At 38.7% G+C, this 27,639-nt stretch overlaps 1 protein-coding gene across 5 annotated transcripts in view; it reads left to right on the top strand.

Moving 5' to 3' along the window:
- The window catches only part of SHROOM3 (shroom family member 3), a 262,210-nt gene that overhangs the window by 48,364 nt on the left and 186,207 nt on the right, over positions 1 to 27,639 (top strand). For 3 of the 5 annotated variants that reach the window (XM_056803258.1, XM_056803257.1, XM_007495798.2), the window contains exon 2: positions 25,082 to 25,201. Coding sequence is in view for 1 of the 5 variants with exons in the window: in XM_056803256.1 (XP_056659234.1) it covers positions 27,154 to 27,236 (83 nt within the window). In the remaining 4 variants the exon portion in view is untranslated. Of the gene's footprint in view, positions 1 to 25,081; positions 25,202 to 25,228; positions 27,237 to 27,639 lie in introns of those variants that run through there. The other 2 variants (XM_056803256.1, XM_056803259.1) reach the window with 2 other exon arrangements.

The raw sequence follows: 27,639 nt of genomic DNA, 5'->3' as shown, positions 1-27,639 counted from the left end.
GCATTTTCCACCAAGAAATTCATGTACACTATGAATTTTAGCTTCAGAAATGCTAGTTGTGTAGGAAATGCATGTTTCAAAAGTAAGAAATATTCTGAATACCTGAGGCAGGAGATTTGAGAGATTTTTTTTTTTTTAAAGAATACAATGTTCTCTGAATACTTAGATGAACCATGACTGAGGGACATGAGGATTTTCTTTTCCTGGCACCTGAGATAACCTCTAGCACTTCAGCTTTTACAATTTATAAATGTCCACTTAAATTATTATTCTTAAATTGTTTTGTTGCTGATCATCTTCAAATAAACAGCAAAATCTAGCAAGTCAGAGAGCTCAAGTACATTGTATAAGTAAGTAACCTGTTGCATCTAAAGCATAAATAAAATCATAAAAAGTTCACATTTTTCCTTGGCAGGAGAAAAAAGCACCTCCTTTTATTTCTCATTAAAATGCCAGAGTGAAAAACGATTGTGCACATAGTTCTGGGTTTGAATATTTTCGACTTGCTGCCCTTCTGTCTTCTCTGGTTGGAACCACCTGTTAGTAATCAGGGTTTTGTTGATGGAACTGTGTTTTATGTGTGCCGCCCAGCCTTGGTTTTGCTTCTTTGACACTGAATCGCTATCTCTGAAAGACAGAGCCCTACAGGCTCAGGGCTTACCCCATGCCTACTTTGCTCCCATAACTTCATTCTTGGAAAGTTTCTGAGTTTCCAGGGAGATAAAACATGAACATTTGCTTTGGTCTGAATGATCTCTGAAGGCTTTCAGCCCTGTTTTGTTATGCAGGCTTCTAAGGGTGGGTTGGGGGCATGAGAATTTCAAATGGCAATTATACTGAGCCAAAAGTAGGTAGCATGTACCTATAGACTGAAGAGTTAGATAAAGAGGTATTTGTCATCAGCGGTTCTTAAAGCTAGTCTTGTCTAAGAGTGACAAGGAGAAATATCCCTGGAAAACGGAAATATCAAAATCCATCAGCCAGTTAGAAATCTAGCAGCAGGGTGGTGTGCTGGGAGTCCACAGCCAGGCTTGTCAGGGCTGGTACTCAGACCCGTTTCCCCAAACCTTTTGTGGGCAAAGCTGCTCTTTCCTAGACATTCCCTTTCTCTTCCCCTACTCCAGCAACTTCCTTGATTATTCCCCAGTAGAGCAGCAGTCCTTAATTAAAAAGTGTGATACAGAGAACTAAAATCCTTTCAGGAGGTCCACAAGGTCAAAACTATTTTCAAAACAATACTAAAATGTTTTCAGACTCCACTGGGTCTCTGTCTCTGTCTTTCATTGTCTAGCCTTTATTGCTCTTCTGTCTTAGAACCAATATAGAGTATTGATTCTAAGAGGGAAAGTAAGGATTAAAAACAAAAAAATAAAAAGTTGCCGCTCTCAATTTCTCCCCTTTTCACATCTATTTAAGATAGGAGAACCCAGCTTGCCAGTAGGATCCAGCCCCATCAGTAACTCTCCAGAAGCAAGGTCAAGGATAGAAATCCTCTGTGATTTCTGTCCTATGCGGGAGATGGCTTTGGAAATGCCGAGGGATGGTGAATGTCTAAACTAACATATCTACCTACGCATATAGAGTAGGGAATGTCAGAGTGAGGAATCTGATTCAAGATTATACATCTGAGAGGCACAATAGAGACATCTAGTCCAATTTTCTCATCTTGTATTGTGAGAAACAAGGAGGAAAATGAAGAAACAAGCCTTATGAAGGGAAGTCACATGTATAAGGTCAGGGTCAGGATTAAAACCCAGCTCTCTCAATTTAAGGCACTGACTCCAAAGTCTAATGTCATTTTCAATATACTGTGATGTCTATATGGCAGTGTGGCTTAATAGATAATTAATAGATGGAGAATTAACCTAGAGATAAGGAGGATCTAGGTTCAAATCCCACTTCTGACATGCTGACTGGGTTACCCTGGGCAAGACTATAAATTGCAGGAAGGGTGCTGACCTACATAACCAGAAATCACAGTGTAGCCCTTCTCACCTAGGGGGCTGCTGGCAAGTGTAGTTTTTCTCCAGCCAGGACAAGGATCTCAGCCATGAGTTGAAGAACTTTTCTTCCAAGCAGAGAGGAGAGTGGAGCAAAGGCCATGCCTACTAGCAGCAAAAGTCATCAAGGAAGGTCCATGCTAACCCAAACTGAAGACAGTCTTGAGTGTTTGGCATTTTCTCTGGTACAAACTCACTTAATGATCTGCCAACAGACAGTTTACTATTTTCTAGGAGGTACCTGTTTGCCCTATGGTGGGACTGGTGACAGTATTCCTTTTCCTCTCTTTTCCTTCTGCCTCCTTGCTGCCTGTTCATCCAGCACAGATACCTTCAGGAGTTTCTCTTGCTTTATTTAAACCTAGTCTATTTGCTCTGTACTTTCATGAGGGGTTTTGCCTCTAAATAAAGTTAAATTGATTTTTTATGTATTCTGAGTGTCCATTTGGCATAAAACATTGAACTTTACAATGGGGGAAAGCCCAAAAGGGAACTTGGTATTAATTGCTTTGGACTTAACCAGAGCTGGTATCAATCTTCATTGACCACTAAAGAGGGGCTTTAATAGTGTCCTTAAAACATATCCTTGAAACTCTATTCATCACACAGTCAGCCCAAGAGTGAAATAATGGTGTCATGTCATATACAATTTCCTTGTGTGGGATGTGGTTTTTCTCCAGCCAGGATAAGGATCATAAGCCTGAGAATTTGTCCTTCAAGTGGAGATGAGAGAGGAGCAGAGGCTAGCTGTGAAATGCCAATAAAGGAGGTAGCACTGCACATACAAGCTGCCCTTCCAACTAATCCAACTCTTACCATAGGATCTTGGTTATGGAATTACTGCAAAATGAGAAGAATAATAATTAAGTCAATTCTCCATGCTTTGGAGATCTCAACAAATTCTCCTTTTCAATTTTGACACATTGAGTTTTGTCATTTGGTTGCCTCCATGATCACAACTTATGTTTAAGCATCCAACATCTCTAAGAAGCAGCGGTTGCCATCAGAGATTTCTAAAAGCACTAAATCTACAATCCCAGGATCCAGAAAAATGAAATGATGCTTTAGCTAGATCAGTTTTCTCAAGCAGACTGGCCTCAGAGGCTGCTCTAAGCTCTGACCTTAAGCATCCTGCTTCTTAAGCATAACTTTTTTTTCTCCAAAGAATTACAGAATGAATGTTGGAACCTATTGACTTTGAAATAACACAGAACTACCAAAGTGGTCAGAAAAAACACTCTTTAATCAGGAATAGGGATAGGGTCATACTCTGGCCACCACACAGAGTCCAGTGCCACATGCCACACAGGGCCTGCACCCTGGGGTCTCTGGAAACCATATCCCTGGGAGAAGGCACCACACTAAATGCCAACTCTAATGCCTAGTTGGCCCAGGGAGAAAACACCATACTAATTACCAACTCCCTGACTTGGGGAGTCTCTTATACCCTCTGGAGAATTTGCTATGGTAAGCCTGCAGAGACAAACCACAAACAGGTCGCAAACCTCTTTGCAGTCAGCCTCAGGGGTATCACTGGGTCAGCTATAACACATCAAAGGCAAGGGTCAAACTCTGGAACTGGGCTCCAGAAAAGAGACTTAACACAATAAGGGAAACCTTCAAAACAAACAAAAGGCACTTAATATGAACTATGTCCACAAATCCCACCAGCTAAGGGTCCCAAACAGCTCTAAAGTCCTTGGTACTGAGGTTTCTCAAAGGGCAGAGGTAAACTGAGTCATCCAAATTTCTCATTGACAAACCTTAGAGATCATTTAGTGATCTGGAGTCAGAGAATTTAATTCTGAATCCTAGCTCCTTGGGAAAGTCACTTGGCTCTTGTATTCAGTCTCCTTTTCTGTAAAATGAGAAAGCAGGACTATTTATAACATATTATTCACATCTAGATTCTATGTCTTCTCACTACAGGAAGATTTAGGGAATATGGTATTAAAACAGAAAACATGTCTCATTACCACCACTTTCTTTCCCTACTCAACCTTTTTGCTATCTTTCTGGTCCCCTGTTTATAATTTGAACATATCTACTTACATACATGTCATTTCTCTGATTGGAATGTAAACTCCTTGAAGGTAAAGACTGTTATTTGCCTTTCTTGGCTCCAGAGTTTTGCACAACAGTTGTTATATAGTAGGCGCTTAATTACTATTTGTTGATTGATTTAACAATGACATTGTCACTGACAGCTTGACTCCTCTGGTTTGCTTGGTTTGTAGCTAACATCTTGGAGTAAAAGGGAAACTAACCTGCTTCTCACCTATCCTTGGGTTTGTGAAAATTAAAATTAATATGCAATAACTCAAGTATTATATTTATAAGATTAACATTTTAAAAGAAGAGAGTAAAACCTGTCTAACTCGACAGAGATCTTGAGGGAAAAGAGAGGGAGGAGTTTCAGAAAACTAATTACCAATCTTGTAACCACGCAAATGTGAGGATGCAGGGAAAGGGATGCTGGGAGATACAGAAAGAATTCTGGGAAATGTAGTCCTGGGGTTCAATATTTTCCAACTATACAGGTTAGACTTTAGAACTGAACTCCAAAAATCATCTATTTAATCCTACCTCAGTTTGAACAACAGTCTATTCTACAATATAACTGACAAAGACAGGAGGTCTCCCTACCACCAGACTTCTTTTCACATTAAGGTCTTTTCTTTAAGTTCATTTAAAAGAATACTTTATTGACTGAATACCTTGGAGAATAGCCAGATGTTCTATGTGCCTCTACTTTTTTTTTTTTCTGGATAGGCTTTTTTCCTTATATCAAGCTTAAATTTTCCTCTTTGCATTCCCCTCCATCTGTGTTTGTAAAGGGTTTTTTTTTAATATAAGTATAAGATTATCTTTTTTGGTTGTTAAATTTAACCTTATTAGATTTGACACATATTTCTGGCATGTTAAGATCCTTTTTCATTCTGATTCTATCATCCAACTGCAAAGTTGAAAAGGATGATATAAAGCCAGAAGGACTTGGGGAGGAGCTATTCCCTTCCCTTCTCCATGTGTCTGAGGACATTTCTCACATCACCCACCTCTCTGCCCAACAGCCCAATGGGAGTGCTTTCTCCCTCCACTGATGAGGGAAAGGGGGGTCAGCACTCAGTCTTAGGGCAGGGGAGGCATGGCACTTGGTCTCTAAAAGGTTCGCCTTCACTGTAAGGTAGATTATTTGTGGGTGTCTTCAACTCTGGAATTGTCCTCTGTTTCTTTCCAACTAGGTTAGCACCTTGAAAGAAATATCCAGTTTCTTTTTCTTTCCCTTACAAATTGTGTATATTACATTAAAACCACGGGTTCAGGAGTCAGCTCTAAACTGTGAAAGCTGATTGTTACATTTTCATTGTATTTATGCCTTAGATGTTGACAAATGGGACTCAATTTATAGCTTTTTTAATTGTCTAGATTTAAGAAAGTGTCAGTAATCAAATTAAACTTGAAAATAAATGTACTCATATTTTCTGTCCTTTGCCCCAGCCCAGCCTGTATGTTAAACATTTACCAGCATATCCCTATATTGCTCTATAAATACTTGCTTCACTAGTATGCAGTAAAATAAAGCTCAGGAAATGATGTCATCCCTAGACTAGAGCCTTGGTAACTGTTAGCTAACAACTATACAACAACAACTGGCATCTATATAGTGCTTTATGATTTGCAAAATGCTATATGTCTATTATCTTATTTGAGTCTCACAATATCTTTGATTTCATCTACCTTCTCTTTGAACTCTTTTCATCATCTTCCTCCTCAGAGACTCTCCTACTTCATCTTCTCGACTCCTTCCAATCTTTCATTTGTCAAATTCAGCCTTTGGTTTTCTTAATTCCAGAGACTTCCAAATCACCTTTGTGATTCCTTCTGCTCCTTCCCAACCTCAAGAATTCCATCACACAGAAGCTAAAAGATTTGTAAGAATTGCTCCCTGTGTGTCCAATGACAAGTTCTGAGTTTTACAAATGCTGTGGAATCTCAGTTCAAATGGCTACCTAAAACTCATCCTTCTCCTGCCCCTCACATTGACATGTGAATTTCTGTTATATTCAAACTCATACACACACACACACAGAAATTATAATTTATAATAAACATTCCAGTTGGCTAGTATAATGAGCTAGAATGTAGTGCGCTATTTCTTCACAAAGGAAGGGTATTTTCTTTTCAAAAAGTCTTTTAAAATATGCTATTGAAAGCCAAACCAAGCCCTGTGGAGTGCTTCATTCTACCACACCAATGTATATGCATCTGTATTATAGGAGGTACTCTGTTATCAGGCCAACCCTTAGTTTTTCTCTATCTAGATATTTTTATTTTGTTTCCTTGTTTAGCATTTACATGTATAATATTATGGGTTTTTTTTTCATTAATTAGTCAGAATCCATTGAATGCCTACTATGTGCAAAGCACTGTGCTTAAAGAGACACTCTAGGTACTAGAGTTTTGGGGGGTTTTGGTTGTTGTTTTTTTAGTCAATTAGTTGTGTCTGACTCTTCTTGGTAAGATACTGAAGTGGTTTGCCATTTCCTTTTCCAGATCATTTTACAGGTAAGAATACTGAGACAAAGTGAAGTGACTGCTCAGCATGGCACAGCTAGTAAATATCTAAGGTTTGATTTGAACTCAGGTCCTCTTGACTCCAGGGCCAGTACTCTATCCACTGTCCACCTATCTATGCTAGTCCTGGGATTACTAAGACCAAAAATAAAGAAAAGCAAAGAAAAAATAGCCCCTGCCCCACATTATATGGTGGAAAGAAAGAAAGCTATCCTAAAGGAGTATTAGTGAGAATGAAAAGGAAAACATGCTGGAGATAGTGTAGTAATAGACTTGAAAAGAGCTTAGCAATTAATTACATATGAAAGGGAAAAAAAACAAAGCAAATTCAAAGATAACAGCAAGTATTTTAAGTTTGAGTGTCCGAGAAAATAGGACAGAACAGGTTTAGCAGGGAAGAAGAGTTCATGTTGGGACATGTTGAGTTTTAGGTACCAAAAGGAAATCCAATTGGAAAAATCCAGGTAGCAGTAATTTCAGAAAACCTGCTAAGAGAACATTGTTTTAGGGGAAACCAGAGCATGTTTGTAAGCAAAAAGAGAATGACTTACTGGAGAGTAAGACTGAAGACCCAAGAGAAAGTGGCAATGATACCAGAGTAGACAGAAGAAAATGAACTTGAGACACAGATGGATGAGGTTAAGTGTTCTTAGCACAATGTTTAACATGTAGTAGGTACTAAATAAATGTCTATTGACTGTGAAAGCACAAACACTTCTTCCTCTGAGACTGAAGGAAAAGAAAAGATAAAGAAACCTGTGGGAAGAGAGGGGGTCACTCACTTTAAAAGCCCACTGATCTGCTTGATACAAGTAATCTATTACAGAGGTTGGCCATGGAGACATCTGAATATAAGGACTTATTATCTAGGGACATATATAGCCTTTGAGATTTTTCTAACTTCTCACAGGAGAAAATGAATTTTTAGATGGGGATCTGACCCTAACCTGGTTGAGTCCTTTGAGACTCAGCACTTAGCTAAGTGTTCTCAACTCTATACGTCTCACATAAGCTAGTGGAGGAGATTTCTTTCCTCATCCCACCATGGTCATCAAGGGCATCCTGCAGCACATAGCCATGTGAGATATGTGGTTGCACATAGCCTAAGAAGAGAATTCAAAGATATTGCTGCTCAGATCCTACTCTTATGTAAAGAAAGGTTCAAAGAGAGGACTTGGTACCTGTAACTGAGATCCTGCCACTCAGGAGATGATAAACTTCAGAGATAAAGCACTAGGAAGACTCTCCATTGATCATACAGAAAAGATTTTGGTTCTTTAGCAGAAGGAGCTTAGCAGTGTCCTCACCAAGAATTTCACCTTACTGATGGAATACTATGATGAACTGGAGGATTTCTATATGAACTGGAAAGGCCTCCAGGAACTGATGCAGAGCAAAATGAGCAGAACCAGGAGATCATTGTACACAGAGACTGATACACTATGGTACAATCGAATGTAATGGACTTTTCTACTAGCAGCAACGCAGTGATCCAGGACAATCCAGAGGAACTTATGAGAAAGAAGGCTATCCACATCCAGAGAAAGAACTGTGGGAACAGAAATTCAGAAGAAAAACATATCATTCCAGGTCACATGGAATTCCTCCAGTTCATTATTTCTTTTAGTGCAATAGTATTCCATTGCCAACAGATACCACAATTTGTTCAGCCATTCCCCAAGTGAAGGGCATCCCCTCATTGTCCAATTTTTTTGCCACCATAAAGAAGTTGTGTGGCTATGAATATTTTTGTACAACTCTTTTTCCTTATGGTCTCTTTGGGGGTATAAACCCAGTGGTGGTATGGCTGGATCAAAGGGCAGGCAGTCCCTTTGGTCATAATTCCAAATTGCCATCTAGAATGGCAATTCACAACTCCACCAGCAATGTGTTAATGTCCTAATTTTGCCACATCCCCTCCAATATTCATTAATTTCCTTTGCTGTCATGTTAGTCAATCTGCTAGGTGTGAGGTGATACCTCAGAATTGTTTTGATTTGCATTTTTCTAATTATAATGAAAATAGGTTTTGAATAATGATACATGTATAATCCAGTGGAACTGCTTGTCAGTTCCAGGAAGGGAGAGGAAAGAGGGGTGGAAAAAATAATGAATCATTGAACTATGAAAAAATAGTCTAAATAAATAAAAGGAAAAGAAAATATTAAAAAAAAAAAGAATTTCATCTTATCCAGAAGCTAGAGGTGATGGAGACTGACCAACCAGAAGAAAAATGTGCCCTACAGCAAGACAACCCATTGTGTTCAACAAAGCCATGTGTCCAGCCAATATGTCTCACCTAGAAAGGAGTAGTAGAGGATATCAGAGATCTTGTACCATCCACATGTGTTCCTCATATGTGAGTCCCTCATTTGCTATTGCATATTCACTCATTCTTTCCTCTGATGATGTGTTTGTGTAAGAGTATGCCCTAAGTTTAATTTGTATAGAGGGAAGTGATTTGGGAGGGAGAGATGTTCTATTGTAAATCTAACTATACTAATCTAGTATATTAACTTTTGATTAGACCTAACTGTGGTCTCTAGCTGACATGAAAGTGAAAAAATCACCAGAAGGGGCTTTTAAGATACTTTCTTAATAGTGTAAAACTTAAGAATAACTTAAATCTGGGGTGGCCATCCTCTGGGGTCCCAAGCTGGGAGTATAGTTGAGGAGGTTTTGAGGTGGGAGGAAGGAATTTCAGGGACACCATGCGAGAGGACTTGTTTGTTTGTTTGTTTTTTCAGTGAAGTAAGATAGGAAAAACAATCTACTGAGAGAAAAGGAGATGAGAATGAGGTTAAAGAATCTGAAAAAAGTGAAAAAGGTTTTGAAACAATCTCTGGGGATCATTTAATAGAAGATAGTCAAGTCAAAAACATTTATTAATGGGCAACTAGGTGACTCAATGGATAGAGTACCAAGAGTGAAGTTGGGAAGTCCTGGGTTCAAATCTATCCTCACATATTTCCTAGCTATGTGATCCTGGGTAAGTCACTTAATCCCAGTTTCCTAACCTTTACCACTCTTCTGCCTTGGAACTAATACTTAGTATTCACTCTAAGATGTGTAAAAATTAAATTAGTTTCTAGTAATGAAAATATTATATTTTGAGGTTTATTAGGATTATTAGAATCAAGGAAACAAAATAATAACCACGTTTGTGCTTAGGGCTGATTAGCCCATTTAATGCTTACTTACTACATCATTGCAATGGCTGAGCAGAGAGCATTGAAGAGAAAGAAGAGGGAGAGGTAGGTGTTACTACCAGTTTAAATACTAATTGTGATCTCACCCAGGTGGAGACTCAGGTGAGATTATATGGAATTCTGGGAAATACCAAGGACTTCTGGGGTTTGAAGTCTAGGGTTCAAATCTCCATTTTTACAGATGGAAGGCAAGGGTTTGTTTAAAAAAAAATAAAAAAAATATATGTATTTATTAAGGTAAAAGTTCTATCATGGGCCCAGGTATCCTGGACAGGAATAGGAAAGTTCAGAAGAAGGCAGAGTTTGGAGAAAAAAAATCATAGGGATATCCTCAAAATGTTCAGTAGATAGTTGAAGATGGAATATTAGAAATCAGGAGAGAGGTCAGAGCTGGACAAATAGACCTGGGAATCATTTGCATAGAAATGATCATTGAATTCATAAGAACTAATGAGATAAAAAAAAAGTGAAATAGTGTTGAAGGAGAAGAAAAATGGGCCCAGGACAGAACCTTAGGGGGTAAATGACATTGTAAAAGACTTCAGAGATGTAAAGAAGAAGGATGACTATTGAAAAAGGGCCTTTAGATTGGGTCATTAGGAGATTAATGGTAACTAGATAAATGAGAGGTATGGCAACATTTTTCAATGAAGAGCGTACTGGATAGGAAGAAAGAGAACCCAAGTTTGAATAGTGACTGTCACCAATCATGTCTAACAGGTAATTCTGACCTCTCTGAAACTTAATATCTTCATCTGTCAAATAGGAATTATAATATTTATTTACATACTTTGTTGTGTATGCCCTAAAGATCTAAATAAAATTTGGTAATTGTTATTAATAACAATATATTTTTAAGTGGGTTGTGAAGTATTATTTGGAGACTAGGTAGCCATATTTGAGGATTATACTGGTTCAAGCAATTTTCATCCTCCTTTCTCACTTCTTTTTGATCTTTTACTTTTTGAATTACAAAGTTTAGAGTATACTTAGAGTACTTAGAGTTTGCTACAGAATATGCTGGAGATAGGACAAAAAAGTTGAAAATCACATCAGTTAAATGGGCTTTATATAAGAAAATGTAAGGGAAAGTTCTGTTGGTTAAAATGAATTTGAGGGATTTCGTATTTAAGTTGTTTATAGCCTCCCGGTTATCTCAGATAATTGAACTTTAGGTCTTTTAACAAACTTAAGCAGACAGGGGATGAAGGTGAAGAAAGCATGAAGAAAAAAAGCAATGTGTATTATTAAGAGAAACATAATCCTTCAGAGGACGTTTCCTTGCCCTCATTTTGACATTTACAATTCAAGTATTTCAGTCAAGAGAGCTAGGCAGTTTGGTGATAGGTGCCATAGAAACACCTTGATAGCATCTACATTCAGCTGTCCTTCCTCCAACTTCTGGACGCTTCCCTGCTTTGTGACATGACAGCTGGATGAATTCAGAGAGGAAAAAAACAGTGAACAAATCTTGACTATCTGTTCTTCTTGGCTTGATTTTTTTCTCCTTTGTCTCTCTAAAAGTTTAAAACCCTAAGAACTTCTGTTTCTGGGCCTAAGCTAAAGAAGAAAGGAATATCCTAAAATGCAAAGGAACAGAATGACATGGGGCAAAAAGAAGAAGGCCCTGACTTTTGTTTCTATTTTATGTGCAAAAAACTTTTCTGTGTTCATGAGAAACATAACAGGAGCTCTTGGTATCCTAAAGCTTCATCATTTGGGATGTCAAGTCTAGGAGGTTGTTTTGGGTTTGTTTGTTTTTTCTTCTGGTGGTACTAAGGAATATATCTTTTTAGATGTCATGGGGCAAGAGTAGGGATCTCTATGATATTTTTTTTTTTTTGCTGTGGAAGATACTTGAACAAAATGAATGGAAAAAGTACTATTTATCTATTTACATTTACAGATATTAATATTGACTTTCATTTCCACAGAGTTGGTCACTAAGTGATTATATAATGTATATATATATACATATATATGTAATTTAGATCTTTAGGATATACAAAGCATAGTAGGTAAGTAAAAATTATAATTCCCATTTGACAGATGAGAATAGTAAGTTTCAGAGAGGACTTGCCACATTTTGTTGTGATCCACAGTCAAAGACTTTCAAGTAGTGAATGAAGCAGGAGATATTTTTCTGGAACTCCCTTGCTTTCCCCATAATCCAGTAAATGTTGGCAGTCTCATATCTAGTTCCTCTGCCTCTTTGAAAAACAGTCTGCCCTTCAGATAATTTTCAGTTCACATCTTGCTAAAGTCTCACTACATTTAGTCTTCCTCAAATTTTCTTTAATCAAATTTTTTTCTAAGATTTCAATGTCAAACATCTTCTACTCATGAGCCTGCAGGAGGAGCTCTAAGAGTTCAGTTCCATTGTTCTGCACTAACTTGAACTCCTTTCACCTGGGTCAGTCACCCTTTTGGGATATGGCATAATGTCTCTCTTCTCTGGGAAACCATCTTACAACTGACAAAGAGACAGCATGGTAAGGGGGAAAGTAATCCTAGCTCTGACTCTTGTGTGATCTTGGGCTTTCATCTTTCTGAGCCTCCATTTCCCTGTCTGTAAAAGAAGAGAGGTATATGAGATAGCCTCTGAGGTTCCATCCATCTAGAATGCTATAATTAAGATAAGTTGCTTCTATGGTCACATTCAATTTAAACTGCCCAATACCTGTATCTACATATCACCTCACTCATTTTAGGATTCAATTAATGACAATGGAGTAGGCAGCTAGGTGGTGCCATAATTCACAGGGTTCTAGGCCTGGAATCAGGAAGTCTCTACTTCCTGGGTTCAAATCAGATCTCAGGCACTTACTAGCTGTGTGAACCTGGGCAAGGCACTTCACCCTGTTTGCCTCGGTTTCCTCATCTGTCAAGTGAGCTAGAGAAGGAAATGTCAAAACCACTCCAGTATCTTTGCCAAATTTCAAATGGGGTTACAGGGAGATGAATAAGACTAAAAATGACAACAAAAAATGACAATGGAAGTCAAGTAGACAAGCATTTATTAAGCATTTACTATGTGTTAGGCTTTGTGAAGTCAAAGAAAGTAAAAAAAAAATTCTGATCTCAGGAATTAACCATCTCTCCAACACATGACTATGTACAAACAAGATATCGACAGGATAAATGAGAACTAATCTCAGAGGAAAGGTATTAGCATTAATGGGAGTTTGGAGAGACTTCTTGTAGAAGGTATGCTTTTAGCTGAAACCAGGAGGTAAAATAGGAGGGAGAAGAGAATTCCAATTATGGGTGAAAGTCAGTAAAAAAAAGAAAACAGTGTAAGGAGATAATTGGAGTACCTTATAGGAAAAATAACAAGGAGGCCATCTCATGTTATCTGATCAAAGAGTATATGAAGGGGAGGAAGATAAAAGAAAACTGGGAAAGTAAGAAGGTACCAGGTTAGGATGGACTTTCAAATCCAAACAAAGGATTTTAAAATTGATCCCAGAAGTGATAAGGAGTCACAGGAGTTTATTGAATTGGGAGGGGGATAATATGTTCAGACCTGTGTTTTCTCTGACAAGGAAGTGTAAGACTTAAGGGATGGTGCCTGTTTTCAGTTTCCTAAGAGTACATAAATTTGTGAGAACCAAAATTATTGTGCATTTATAAGGGTGTATTCTTTATTATTTTTCCATAGACCTCTTACTGATATTTTCTATGGACAAAGAGAATGTAGATCTCTAGTCGTTGGATCCTCATGACAAAGTATGAGCCTACAATTTGGAACAGATAATTTGCCATTGACTTATCTCTTTTCAGATGACCTTATTATCTTACTCTGACATAATTTAAAAACCTATATTGGATTACATAGTAGGCCATATTTTGAAGTCTATATATCATATTAGCTAATTTGCCAAGTAAATAGAGATATGATAATTTGGGTGAAGTTTTTCAGCAGAGGAGTTGAGAGAGTGACTCCCACAGATGCTGTGCTTCTTAAATTTAGATGATTTTCAATATCTTCAGTAACCATTATAGAATTCTAAATTCCTATGTGCACAGAGAACAGTGAGACAAATCAGCTTCTACATATCTTTGTAACTGTATAAACAGGCATGAAGCCCTCCAAAGGTATCCTGATACTAGAGTGGTACCAGCCCAGGGGAGAATTGAAATTCTTAATGATCTATAGGTTGATCAAAATTTTTCCAGAGAACTAGGAAAAAGTAGCAGTCATCAAGCTACAAGGTAAACTTGTGAATCCCTAAACTTCCATCTAATCACCTGATGTAATGGGAGTTTGTTTTCTTTGCTTGGTGAGCAAATTTAGACTCATTGTGTCAGCACTAATAGTTTTCATCATTTTATCAGCTGCCCCCAAATGATATTGTAAGCTATATAGAATTAAGTCTAGGTGGCTAACATTTTAATTAGAAAGATATGAAGGAAAGATTGAAAAAATGAGGAAGTATTTTTCCTTTCAACTAATCTCAATCACTTATCTAGGGAGAGATCTTCATTCTGTCATCTAATGGCAACTTTTCTATACCTTTCCTATAAAAGCTGACATTTTTTTTAAACCCTTACCTTCCTTCTTGGAGTCAATACTGTGTATTGGTTCCAAGGCAGAAGAGTGGTAAGGGCTAGGCAATGGGGGTCAAATGACTTGCCCAGGGTCACACAGCTAGGAAGTGGCTGAGGCCAGATTTGAACCTAGGACCTCCCATCTCCAGGCCTGGCTCTCAATCCACTGAGCTACCCAGTTGCCCCCAAAAAGCTGACATTTAAGCAGTGCTTTGTATATATCAGATCCTCACAACAAATCCACAAGGGTAGGACTACAGACTCTATTATTTTTTGTTTATGTAAATGAAGAAATATTAAAAATAATTTTCCTTATTCTAACTGATACAAGTTTCAGAGTGTCTGAAGAAAGACTTCCTTGTATAATGTGTATAATTGAGCCCAATGAAATCTGTGTTATGGCCTCTATGGGGTATATAAATACCATAGTCCATGAATTTTCTTCTTTTAGAATTAAAGTGTCATTTTGCATCACACAACACAATTCTAATTATCCAGAAACTATCCAGAAAGAAAATAGTAAAGTACATGTTGCTAAAGTTAACATCAATTTTCCATTCTAAAAGAAGAAAGAGGAATAAAGTATATACCAATAGACTATCAAAAATAAATTATCTTTCCCTATGAAATGTAATCATGCACACACACACACAAAGAGAACTCTCCTTGAAATAATCACACTATTAAATTTTGCACTGCATGTTTCCATTCAGCTAGAATCAATTACCATATTTTATATAATTGTAATTTCAGTACAAAATCAAATGCAAATACATAAGACCACTTCAGGAATTGAATTTAACTGTGTATCTAGAAATCTGAGTATGAGATTTAGCCTTACATATCCCTAGAGATTCCTACATCTTAACCTGGGGGCAGGGAGCAAGATGAATTTTGTTGAGACTCAGACATTCATTTGTGTAAGCAAAATAGTAAATGTGAACTATTTCATGGGAGTTCCTTGATCATGCATTTTGAAATTCCTAAATACTTAGTTTCATGAAATTTGCTTTTTATTGTTATTCTATATCCCACTGATATAAGAAAAAGGAGATTTTTTCCAGCAGAAATAAGTGATGGTACAAAATATTCTGAAGAGGAGTAGGTAGGTGTCTAATGTTTGTTGTCTTGGATTGAAAGGGGGAATGAAAAACATTTTCTCTGGGATTCATTACTCCTGTTCACAAGACTTGAAACCTTGATAGAATCTGCACACCCTTTCTGTGGATTACTCTTTACATTTCCTCTCTCCCTCATTCGAAAGGTACTGTGGTAAACCCTAAGGTTTCAAAGAAAGGCAAAAGATGATGATCTCTGTTCTCAAGGAACTCACAATTTAATGGGCAAACAACATGAAAACAACTATGTATATACATATTTACAGTGTAAAAGGAAGGTATGAGAGGGAAGGCACTGGCAGTAGAGGGTGGGGAAATCAGGATGGAAGACCTCTTACAGAAGGTGGGATTTGAACTGAATACTAAAGGAAGCTAGGGAAACTAAGATGTAGCCACAAAAGCAAGAGCATTCCAGACAGCCAAGGAAAAGGCAGAGTGAGGAAGATTGTGTCAAGTGAGAATAACAAAAAGGCTAGGAGAGGAGATTAAACTCTGGAAAAGTAGGGATACTAGATTGTGAAGAATTTTCATTTTACATTTGATCCTTTAGTTCATAGGGAGCCTTTGGAGTTAATAAGCAGGGGGTGACAAAGTTAGACTGACATTTTAGGATGATAACTTTGGCACCTGAGTGGACAGGACAGACTGGGGAGAAAGGACTTGAGAAATAGAGAATAACTAGAAGACTATTTCATTAGTCTACCTACATATGAGGTGATGAGGGCATGTGAGAGAAGGTAACATATTTGAGAGACGTGAAGGTAGAAAGACAAGACTTGGCAACAGATTGAGTACGTGGGGTGAATGTAGAGTGAGAAATGAAGGATGATTTTGAATTTGCAAGTCTGGGTGCCTGGGAAGATAGAGGTACCCTTGACAATGATAGGGAGATTAGAAAGAATGAGAAAGGATGGGAAGAAAACTCTGGTCTGGTTTTGGTCATATTGAGTTTGAGATGTCTATGGGACATCCTATGCAAGATGATAGGTCATGCAAGACTAGCGATCAGGAGAGAACTTTTGTTATTGTTCAGTCATGTCTGACACTTCATGACCCCATTTTGGGGTTTTCTGGGCAAAGATATTAGAGTAGTTTGCCATTTCCTTCTCCAGCTCATTTTACAGGTGAGGACACTGAGGCACACAGAGTCAAGTGACTTGCCCAGAGTCACATAGCTAGTAAGTGTCAGAGTCTGGATTTTACTCTGGAACTGAGGAGATCAGCAAGTGAGATAGCATAAAGAAGAGACCAAGATCCAAGAATGAACTTTGAAAGACACCCAAAATGAGAGGGGGTCGCTTTAAGGAAGAGCCATCACAGAAACCTGAAAAGGAACAGTCAGATAAGTGGGAAGAAAACCAGAAGAGAATATCTAGGAAACGAGAATGGTTGACAGTGTCAGAGACTGCAGGAACACCAAGAAGGAAGAGGATTGCAAAAAGGCCAGTAGATTTGGCATTTAAGAAATCCCTGTTAATTTTGGAGAGAACAGTTTCATTTGAATGGTGAGATCAGAAACCAAATGACAAGGATTTAGAAAAGAGTGAGAAGAGAAAAAGTAGAAACCCAAACGATAGACAACTTTGTTCATGAGTTTATCCATGATAAGGAAGAAAGCTAACAGAGATGTCCAGATCAAGTGAGGATTTCTTGAAAGCAGGGTAGACGTGAGTGTGTTTGTAGACAGCAGAGAAGTAGCACTAGAATCCTCTGCCTTCCTTATACTTCTCATCTTACACCAAGCTATGCATGAACAGAATTGGTTGATGGACATTGAGAGAGATGCTTGATTGGTCAGAGAGATCCTTGTGGTCCTTAGACCCTGCTCTTGGTTTGCACATGACCCAAATGAACAGATGAGACATATCCTAAGGATTCCCAGGAGGAATTAGTATCTGAAAGCCCAAAAGATCAAACAGTCAGTCGTGCCCAGGAAATGCCTCAGACGAGCCTTGTTTTTGTTGCTCTGATCTGAAAATGACAGCACGGAACACCACCTTTTATGGGTGCTTCAACTTTAATTGGCATGTGCAAGGCCTGCCTCTAGAATTATTCCCAGGGACCTAAGTCAATCAGATAGCTTTCAGCATTTCCCAACAATATAAGTTTCATCTTATAATTAAACAGTAATGATCATTCTTTGCAGTTAATGACTGGCTAGAGGAGTTAGAAGAATCATTAGGTTTATCAAGTTTATAATTTATGAAATTCTAAGTTCTCCATATGCAATGTTGCAAAAGGAGAAAGAAATCCCAAATTCCAAATGATTCAGAGCAGACTTCCATCATATTTTATATGGATCCATTACCTTTGTTTTGCCCCCAGGAACTGATTTTGTTGGGAAATACAAGGGAACAGAATCAACTGGCCTGTGCTAAATTTTTGCAACAGCCCATATTTTTAGAATTTCTAGAAATTTGATAAGCCTTTTCTGATAGTGTATATTTCTTCTCTTTTTTTTTCATATTATTATCTTCCTGGTTATATTTCTGTATGGAGGAACACCATTCTGTGAAGGGATTGTAGACTGTCTCATTTCCTTAGTAAGTGAGTTGCATTGCTAGGAATAGATTCATAAATTGTTAGAGCAGAAAGGAATGTAGTACTAAAGATCATCTGGTCTAATTCTATTCATTTTACAAGAAGGGAAACTGAACCCTGGCCTGAAGAAATTATTTGTCTAGGTCACATATATAAGAAGTGGTAGAACCAAGGTTCCAACTTGGGTCTCCCAATTCTCTGTCTAGTGATCTTTCCAAGGCCTCTTGTCTTCTCCCAAAACTTCTTCTTCATGGTTTTCTCAATAGTCAGCAATGTTGTCAAGAGGATAATTAACTTGTCTTCAGCTTTAGCAACAATTTTACACGTGTCACTCTATCCTAGAATTATAGAATCTTTGAGTTGGAAGGGTTTGTGAGGGCATCTTTGAACAGGATGGCTTCCACCCTGTAGGACTCCTGAATCCCCTCAAAGACAACCTTGTCTTCCGACCTGTTACTGGACCCTTTAGTTCATCAACTTGTATTCAAGAGCAACATGTATTAGGTTCTGGGGCATTTAATACAATGCCTTATACTTAGTAAGTCCTCTAATTTGGAATTTCAGGTGCTTTGGAAGGGGGAAGTGAAGGAAACAAGCATTTAAAAAAAACACCTTACTTTCCATCTCAGAATCATACTAAGTGTCATGCCCAGAGATGGGAGGTCCCAAATTAAAATGTGGTCTCAGACACTTCCTAGCTGTGTGACCCTGGGCAAGTCACTTAGCCCCCATTGCCTAGCCCTTACCACCCTTTTGCCTTGGAATCAAATACACAGTATTGATTCCAAGAGAGAAAGTAAGTTTTAAAAAAATACTAAGTATTGGTTCCTAGGCAGAAGAATAATTAGGACCAGGCAATTGAGATTAAGCAACTTGTCCAGGGTCACACTGCTAGAAAGTTTCTGAGGCCAGATTTGAACACAAGACTTCCCGTCTCTAAACCTGGCTCTTTACCCACTGCCCTACCTAGTGGCCCCCAGGACCAAGAATTTATTAAATTCCTACTATATGCTTTAAAGAAAAATATCAGATTTGTTTAATTGTTCCAAATTTTAATACCTCTAATACCCATATAAAAGAACAAAAGGCTATTATTCGAACACATTAAAAATAGACCAATTCATCATTCTTCACTTTGTCAGTTCAATAAGTAGTCAATGGCTTGTTTTCAGAGGGGGATTTCTGAGCACTGGCATAGGTATAAATTAATATCAAATTTATACCTATGCCAATTTATAAATATTATCTCTTCATAATTATTCTGGGAGATAGGTACAATTATTATGCCAATTTTACAGTTGGAGAAACTGAGACAGACAGAGACTACATGACTTGCCCAAGGTCACTCAGTTAGTCAGTGTATGGGACCAAATTGAATTCATTTCTTCCTGACTCCAAGTCCAACCCTCCATCCATTGCTCTATCTAGTGATTTGGTGAGTCTCATGGGGAAAAAAGTCAATAGTTTTTTCTAGGGCAGTGATGGTGAACCTTTTAGAGATGGAGTGCCAGCCCCCCCCCCCAGTGCTGTACCCACCCCACCCACCCTGAGACCAAATGCCAGACCCACTCACCTCCACCTCACACCCCTCCCCTACTGTCCCCCCCCATCTCCCCTCTTTAACCCAGACAGGGAAGGGAAGAATTGCTCCCATTGGGCTGCTGGGAAGAGGGGTAGATGAAGTGAAGAATGTCCTCAGGAAGGAGAACAACTCGGCCTGAGTCCTTCTGCATGTCTAGTATTGAAGTCTGGGTCTGGGTGGGTGGGGAAGGTGGCACACATGCCCACAGAGAGCATTCTGAGTGCCATCTTTGGCACCCATGCCATAGGTTTGCCATCACTGTTCTAGGATATCAGAGAAGCCTTCATGAAAAAATGAGTTGGGTATTAAAGGAGAGGAAAGAATTCAATAGGCAAAAGGGGGAAGGAGGTTACTTCTAGGCTTAAAGAATAGCAGGAGCCATAGATATGGACCCAGGAAAGCACCATGTATGAATTTGTTTGCTTTAGGGAGAATTCTCCAGGGTGGCTAGAACATTGAGTGCCTGAAGGGGTGTGCCTGTGTCTGTGTGTCTATGTGTGTCTGTGTGTGTGTTTATCTGTGTGGGGGTGTCTCTGTGTATGTGTATTAGCAGGTACTGGCAATAGTGCCAGCCTGAACTAGGCTGGCAAAGAGAGGTAGGAAGAGGGGAGGGAGATACTGGAGAGATAGAATCAGGTACAAGGAAGGGAGATTGTGGAGGCACAATCCTCAAAACTCGATTACCAGCCAAACAGGGAAGTGGAAAGAAAATCAATATTAGAATTAGAATAATTAGAATAGAGTAGAATAATTAGAATTAGAATCAATATTGTATATTGGTTCCAAGGCAGAAGAGTGGTAAGGGCTAGGCAATGGGGGTTAAGTGACTTGCTCAGGGTCACACAGCTGGGAAGTATCTGAAATCATATTTGAACCCAGGACACCCCATCTCTAGGTCTGGATCTCAACACCCACCTGCCCACACACCTAGACTTTTTGGCATGCACAGTTTTCTGGCAATCTACTATGATGTCTAGGCACCTTTCTGAAAGGTGAAATTCTGGGAAAGCTTGGGAGTCTCAAAGAAGGTCAAATATCTGGAGACCTGGAGCCATCCCAAAAGGGTCAAATACCTCCTAAACTGAAGGAGGATTCTAAGAGGAATCAAACATGGGCATTTTTGGACAGCGGAGCCATTTTAAGGTTTTATCTTTATAGAGGATGAAGGGAGAAAGGGAGAATTCACTAAGCCCCTACCATGTGACAGGCACTGTTCTAAGCACTTTACAAATATTATCTCATTTAATTCTGACAAGAACCCTGCAATGTAGATACTGTTATTATTTCCTATTATAATTGAGGAAACTGAGGTAAATTGAGTCCAGTGACTCAGGGTCACTAGACTAGTAAGTTTCTGGATCTGGATTTGAACTCAGGTCTCCCTGACTCCAGACACATTACTATATCCATCTGACAACTTCTATAGAGATTCTAAGTCATTCCTGGGGCTCTTAGAAAAGGATTTCCTTTGAGCCAAATGGAATCCCAATGCTTGCTCTTTATCAATTTTCTATGTCTAGATGTGGGCATCCATAGACACTTCAAAATTGATTTGAACTCACAAAAAAAAACCAACAAAAGTTATCTGTGAGATGTTAGCCTTGGGGTCAGATAAGCTTTTCTGACTTCAGCAAGAGGTCCTCATACCCCACATGAGAGAGCCAGGACCACACAATTTTATGTGGTTGTTGAATACAATTAGAGTTCATTAACAGGGCAGTGTGATGCTTGCCCTAATCTAATTGGAAGCTTGCTTTCTTCAGCAAAGAGTATAAAATTTCCAAATGTACTTTATTCTTCTTCCATTTTCCCTGTCATGTGACACCTGTGTCAGCTATCACCTGGCTATTTTTAAACTTCAGGCAAACAAGCACATATCCATGCCTACTTGTTAAATAGCCACATCTCTGTTCTTAGCCATTAGTCTCCAAGGGAGAGCTCAAACTGGGAAATTGCCTGGTAATCACAGTAGAATGGAAGGGAGCAGTGGGTTCTAAAAGAGTTCTAGAATTCTTCCAGCAATGGCTTAGAACCCACCTTGCTGAGAATTTTGTAGAGAGCATTTTAGCAGAGTCAGCTTTGCGATTTTATGAAACACAATATTATACAGTAACTTAAAATCGAATTAGAGCAGGGCACCTAAGGAGCTATTAGATGAGTGCCAGGCTTAGAAATGGGAGATCCTGGGTTCAAATGTGACCTCAGATGCTGCATAGCTGGGTAACTGTGGGCAAATCACTTAATCCCCATTGACTAGCCTCTTCTACTCTTCTACTTTGAAACTAATACTATGTATCAATTCTAAAATGTAAGATAAGAATTTTTTAAAAGTTAATTGGAAACTCAATGTAGGCTCCCTTTGGTTACCACTCCACTTGAAAATCACTCATTTATCCATTCTTTCCTATGAATGCTGTAATTCATGCATTTCTGTGAAAACCACAATAGAGGAAAGTACTGCTATGAGAAGCATCAGTGTCTCTCAATCATGAAAGGATAGCGGATGCTCAGAGAAACTTGAGAATTCAGTACTTCTAGACACTGGGATTACACAGACCAAAATGAAGAGTTCCTGCCTTCAAGGAGTTTATAGTCTACCTATACTTAGTAGTATATATGAAGTAATTACAGAATAATTAAAGGAAATCTCAGGAGGAGGCTCTAGGAACTCGGGACCAGGAAAAGGATAAAAGCAGAGCTTTGAAGAAAACTAAAGAGTTACCTGGGTCTGCCAGGTATATTATATGAGCCATCCATGCTTGCAGATTATTACCCTCTACTAATGGGACCTGGGGAAACGGAGAGATTTGGTCCTTACATTGATAATGGAATAAAATATAGGCCAATAATTGTCATTGTGAACGAGAGCAAAACAGCCAAGTAAGAAGGAAGACTGTGAAAGAAACTAACTAGCTTAGGTAATAGAGCATTTTCTTTCTAGTTAATGAATGAAATGTACAAATCCAAAAGAGGGGGGGGAATCCCTATTAACAAGAAGTTTATATTTTAAAGGGAGAGATAAGAACATAAAACTTTAACAAGATAAATTGAATGTAAGTAAATGCAAATATATACAAAGTAGTTAAATGCACAATAGAGTTTAGTAGGAAGAGCACTAGCTGTTGAGGGATATGGTAGGAATTAGGAAAGGCTTTCATGTAGGTGATAGAATCTAATGTGCATTTAAAGGAAAAGTGGAACTCTGTGAGGAAGGGCTAAGAAAGGTGCATTCTAGTTCTAGGGGATGGCCAATGCAAAGGTAAGAAGATGAGAAATGGATGGAATGTCACATGGAGGGTGGGGGGAGACAGAGACAGGGACAGACAGAGAGAAACTGGCTGTCTTATATGCTGAGGGAGGAGGAATGATCTCTAATAAGACTAGAAAGATAGGTTGAAGCCAGGCTGTGTAGGGCTATAAAACCTAACCAGCAGAATTTGTATTTTATCCTAGAGGCAATGGGTAGTCATGGGGGTTGGTTGGGTAGGGGAATGGTTAGATCTATCCTTAAAGAAAATGAGTTTGACAGCAATGTGAAGGATGGATTGATATCACTTCTTGGTCTTTTGGCTAAGATCAAGTGCGAAGGATGGGCTGCAATGGAAGAGACTTGAGACAGTCTTGTGTATGATGTAGTCCTTCCTTTACAATATTCTGGATAGCTGGGATGGAAATGGATGCTCTTCTGAGAGATGCAGAACAGTTTCATGAATCAGTAGCATCCTTCCTATCTGTTGGTTCCTTCCTTGGGCAAGATGCAGAGAACTTGACTTTCTGTGTCTTTAAAGATATTTTTCCCCTCCCTAAGCTTGGACTCAGGACCACCAGGTATTAAGGGACTCTGGATTTCTGTAATTGATGCGTTCCAAACAGAGTAGGTCAGTGGTGTGAAGCATATCACTGAAACCAGAACAGTGCCTGAAACTTTGGGCCATGGGTGGAGTGGATCCAAGATCTAAGCTGTTTTTCCAGGTCAAAGGGACCTGCTTCTGTTGAACTTGTTCTCTGGGCAGATAGGGGATCCCTCACTTTTGCCCTGCCCATTGTAACCTTTTCATCAACACTAAATGGATATGCCCAAAGTGGCTTTTGGACTTGAGATATCTATGACACTATTTCTGAAGAGCTTACAGGTAAAAACAATGATGTCATTTATTTAGTGCTTTAAGGTTTATTATGCACTGCACTTGTTATCTCATTTGATCCTCACAACTCTCAAAGGTAGGTTTTGTTATCATCCTCATTTTACAGATAAGGAAACAGGCAGGAAAAGGTCAAGTGATTTGCCCAGGGTCACACAGCTAATCAGTGTCTGAGACTGAATTTGAGCTCAGGTTCTCCTTACCTCAAGTCTAATGATCTTATATAAATATAAATACATAAATATAAAATATAACAAGATTTTAGTTTTAAAAAATTAAAATTAAAAAAAATTTTAATTTTTAAAAAATTTAAAAATACATTTTAAGTATTTTTAGGATCACCATTTCATGTTCTTTTATGCAGGAGTTGGAATAAATTATACAATAATGTTTTCACTAAGAAAATCTCCAAGAGAGACAGGTAGGTGACTCAGTAGATAGAGAGTCATGCCTGGAGATGAGAGATCCTAGGTTCAAATCTGTCTATGGCCTAAATTAACTGATTCTTGAGTCAGCTTTGAGATTTTGTGAAGTACGATTTTATAAAGTAGTTTAAAATTTAATTAGAGGGGGATCCTAAATGGCTCAATGGATTGAGAGCCAAGCCTAGAGATGGGAGGTCCTGGATTCAAATGTAACCTCAGACATTTTCTGGTTGTATCACACTGGGCAAGTCATTTTAACCCCATTGCTTAACCTTTACCACTTTTCTGACTTGTAATGTTACTTCTAAGACAAAAGGTAAGGCTTTAAAAAAAAAATCCTCCAGAGAAGCAGCTAACTAGCCTCAAAATCAAGAAGACTGAGATTTAAATCCAGATGCCTTGGAGGTATTCTAGTCTTTGTGACCCTGGGTCTCAGTACAGACTTCTCACTTTAAATTCTCTTTATGGATAACATCAGATTCAGAACTCATGTCCTTAAATATTTAGAGAAAACTAAAAAATATTTTTCCTTTATTTTTTTTATTTTCAGTTCTAAACCTCCCCCCTCCCTCTACCCCCTTCCCTACCTATTGAGATATCCATTACACATATAAAGTCATCTAAGACATTTCCACATTAGCCATGTTGTGGGGAGAAAAACAAGAGAAATAACATGGAAAAAATATGCTTCAATCTACAGTCAGAATTGGTCACTCCTCTCTCTGGAGGTAGATAGCATTTTTCATCTTAAGTCCTTTGGAATTGTCTTGGATCATTTATTGATCAGAGTAGCTGAGTCTTTCACAGCTAATCATCATTATAATATTGCTATTACTATTTGTACAACATTCTCCTGGTTCTGCTCACTTTACTGTGTATCAACTAATACAAAACTTCTCAGGTTTCTCTGAAACCATCTCTTTTGTCATTTCTTACAGAAAAATATATTCCACTGCAACAACAACAACAACAACAATAAACCCTCTTTGTTAAGGAAGCTGAGTCATCTTGTATCATGAAGGAATGGGACCCAAGAGGAAATGAATTTCAGTAGCAAGGTCTGTCTTTGAAAAATGTACCTCTATTATTTCTTCTGAGTTTGTATCTTCATGGACAAATCAAGCCAAGTCATAAGCAAAACACAAGCCCCACTTTTCTAATGGGGAGATAACTAAATAGATACAAGTTATAGACAAAGGAGATAGGAGGCACTCTGAGAAAGAAAGGTGTGTGTGGGGGGGGGGGGTAGGATAGAAAAGACCTGGAGTAGGAGAGATCTGAGCTGAATGCTGAAGGAAGTCAAGGAAACTAAGAGAAAGAGGTGAGGGGATAGACAAAGCACACACACACACACACACACACACACACACACACACACAAAGGAGATGGGAATGGTGTGTTTGAGGAACTAGTAGGCTAGCTAGTGGAATATGGAATGTAAAAATGGAGAGTCAAGTGTAAGGAGCCTGGAAAGGAAGAAAAGGAATAGATTATTAAGACTCTTACTGCCAAACAAAAGAATTTATAATCAATCCTGGAGACAATAGAGAGCCACTGGAGGTCATTGAGGAGTGGGGTGACATAGTCAGATCTAGGCTTTAGAAAAATGAACTTGGCAGCTGAGTGGAAGATGGACAGGACTGAGGAGAGAAATGGGGCAGGAGATGGGCTAAACACTATAGCACTAGTCCTGCTGAGAGGTGATGAGGGCCAGCAGTAGACTATGTATAAAGGGAAGAGATACAAAAGATGCTGTGAAAGTTGAAATGAAAAAAATTTGACAATGGAATAAATGGATATGTGGGGGGAGATGGTGAGCAAGTGAGAAAGGAGTGTGGGATGACACTAAAGCTGTGAGCCTGGGCAACTAGGTAATGTTGCCCTTGACAGTACTAAGATACTTGAAAAAAGAGAAGGATTTGGGGGTGAGAAGACATTAGTTCTGTTTTAGATAATGTTAAATTGAAGATTTCTATATGCTTGAGATACCCAAAGGCAGTTGATAATTTGGGACTGTAGTTCAGGAGAAAGATTAGAGATAGAAATATGGATCTGCACTAGTAATAAAATCTCTAAAATGAAGGTAATGGATTGACTGAAATATTGGTAGGGAGACAAAGATGATTTTCTATATAACCTCCACCAGATTAGATCAAGAAATACAAACTTTAGAACCTTTGTTCCTGGATTTAGATTTAAATTTGATGTCCCATGTGAGATCTTTAATTACCTTGGCTTCTCTTCTAAAGCAAGAATGACAGAGCTAAACTGCTAGTCTTGCTTTGGAATGATGGGCACATGACTGGATAGAATAAAAATTGTTTCATGGGGTGAGAAAAAAGAGTTTCTTAACCATAACTGGTAATTAACATATTAAGGAAAATACTCTATAAATCAGTAAGATTTATAATCCAAATTTAGAAATGTGGTATAGTGCAAAGGGGACTGACATTCGATGTATCAAGGTGCCTCATTTTCCTCATCTGTAAAATGAGTGGTTGGTCTCTAACTCTCAATCTGTGATCCAAAGCAAATATAATCACTGCATACACTCATGGCCAACCTCCCTCCAAAGAAAGTCTCATGAATTTAGCCTAGGGAGATTTACTAAGTCAAACCAAAGCGACCAGAATTTCTCATACTCCACATAAGACAGCAAGAAAAATGCTTCACACATGATGCCCCCCATCCCAGGATTAGGTGCTTTAGTTGGACAGATGAGGAAGAAAACCAACCAAGAATGGCTAACTCACACAATCTGTTACTTTTCAGCTCATCTAACCTTAGAATGCTTTCCCTTTTCTGCTCATGGCACTCACTCTCTACCTGTTACTGCAAATCAGTGATGAGGCAAGGAAGGCCAAGGGGTGGTGTTCATTCCCCGTGGATTTTAGTTTCCCTAATCAGTGCCAGCACGAAGTTATGGGGATGAGTCAGAGTCTCTTCCGCTTTGCTTGGGGACACTTTCCTCTTGATTGCTCCCTGCCTCTTTTGCTGGCCTGACCCAGATATGGCATTAGGTAGAGAAGACTGCTTGGCTTTGGTGCTGTCCAGAATTGGATCCCAGATCAGGAGAAGGAGGTGCCGGAATGTGTAAGTCTAGCATTCTGGTGGAAGGGGACTTAGTAAGGCTTCAAAAGGGCAGAGGCCAATGAGCATTATTCAGCTTTCAGTGTAGTTTTGACTGGAAATGCTAATAGTTTTCTTTCTAACTGGATGCCTGACTAAATGGGATATTTGGTATCACCTTCAGCTTACCTACCTTGCACTGATTCTAGCCCAGATGGCCTTTCTGAGGGAAAAGCCTAGTTATTTCCATCCAGGTTACTTTTAAAATCAGAAATCCCCATTATCGATTTAAAGGTGGGCATGTGAGAGCACTGGTAGTTACTTAAAGATTCTCTGCTTTTGAAGTTCTTCTCTGTTCTGTTTGGGTGAAGCTGTTTGCTTGAGATTTGAGTCTCTTTATTGTTTAAGTCCCTGATGTCTTATCATC

Source organism: Monodelphis domestica, chromosome 6 (genome assembly GCF_027887165.1).
Source record: "Monodelphis domestica isolate mMonDom1 chromosome 6, mMonDom1.pri, whole genome shotgun sequence".
NCBI classification, from domain to species: domain Eukaryota; kingdom Metazoa; phylum Chordata; class Mammalia; order Didelphimorphia; family Didelphidae; genus Monodelphis; species Monodelphis domestica.
This window is presented reverse-complemented; position numbering and strand designations above follow the sequence as displayed.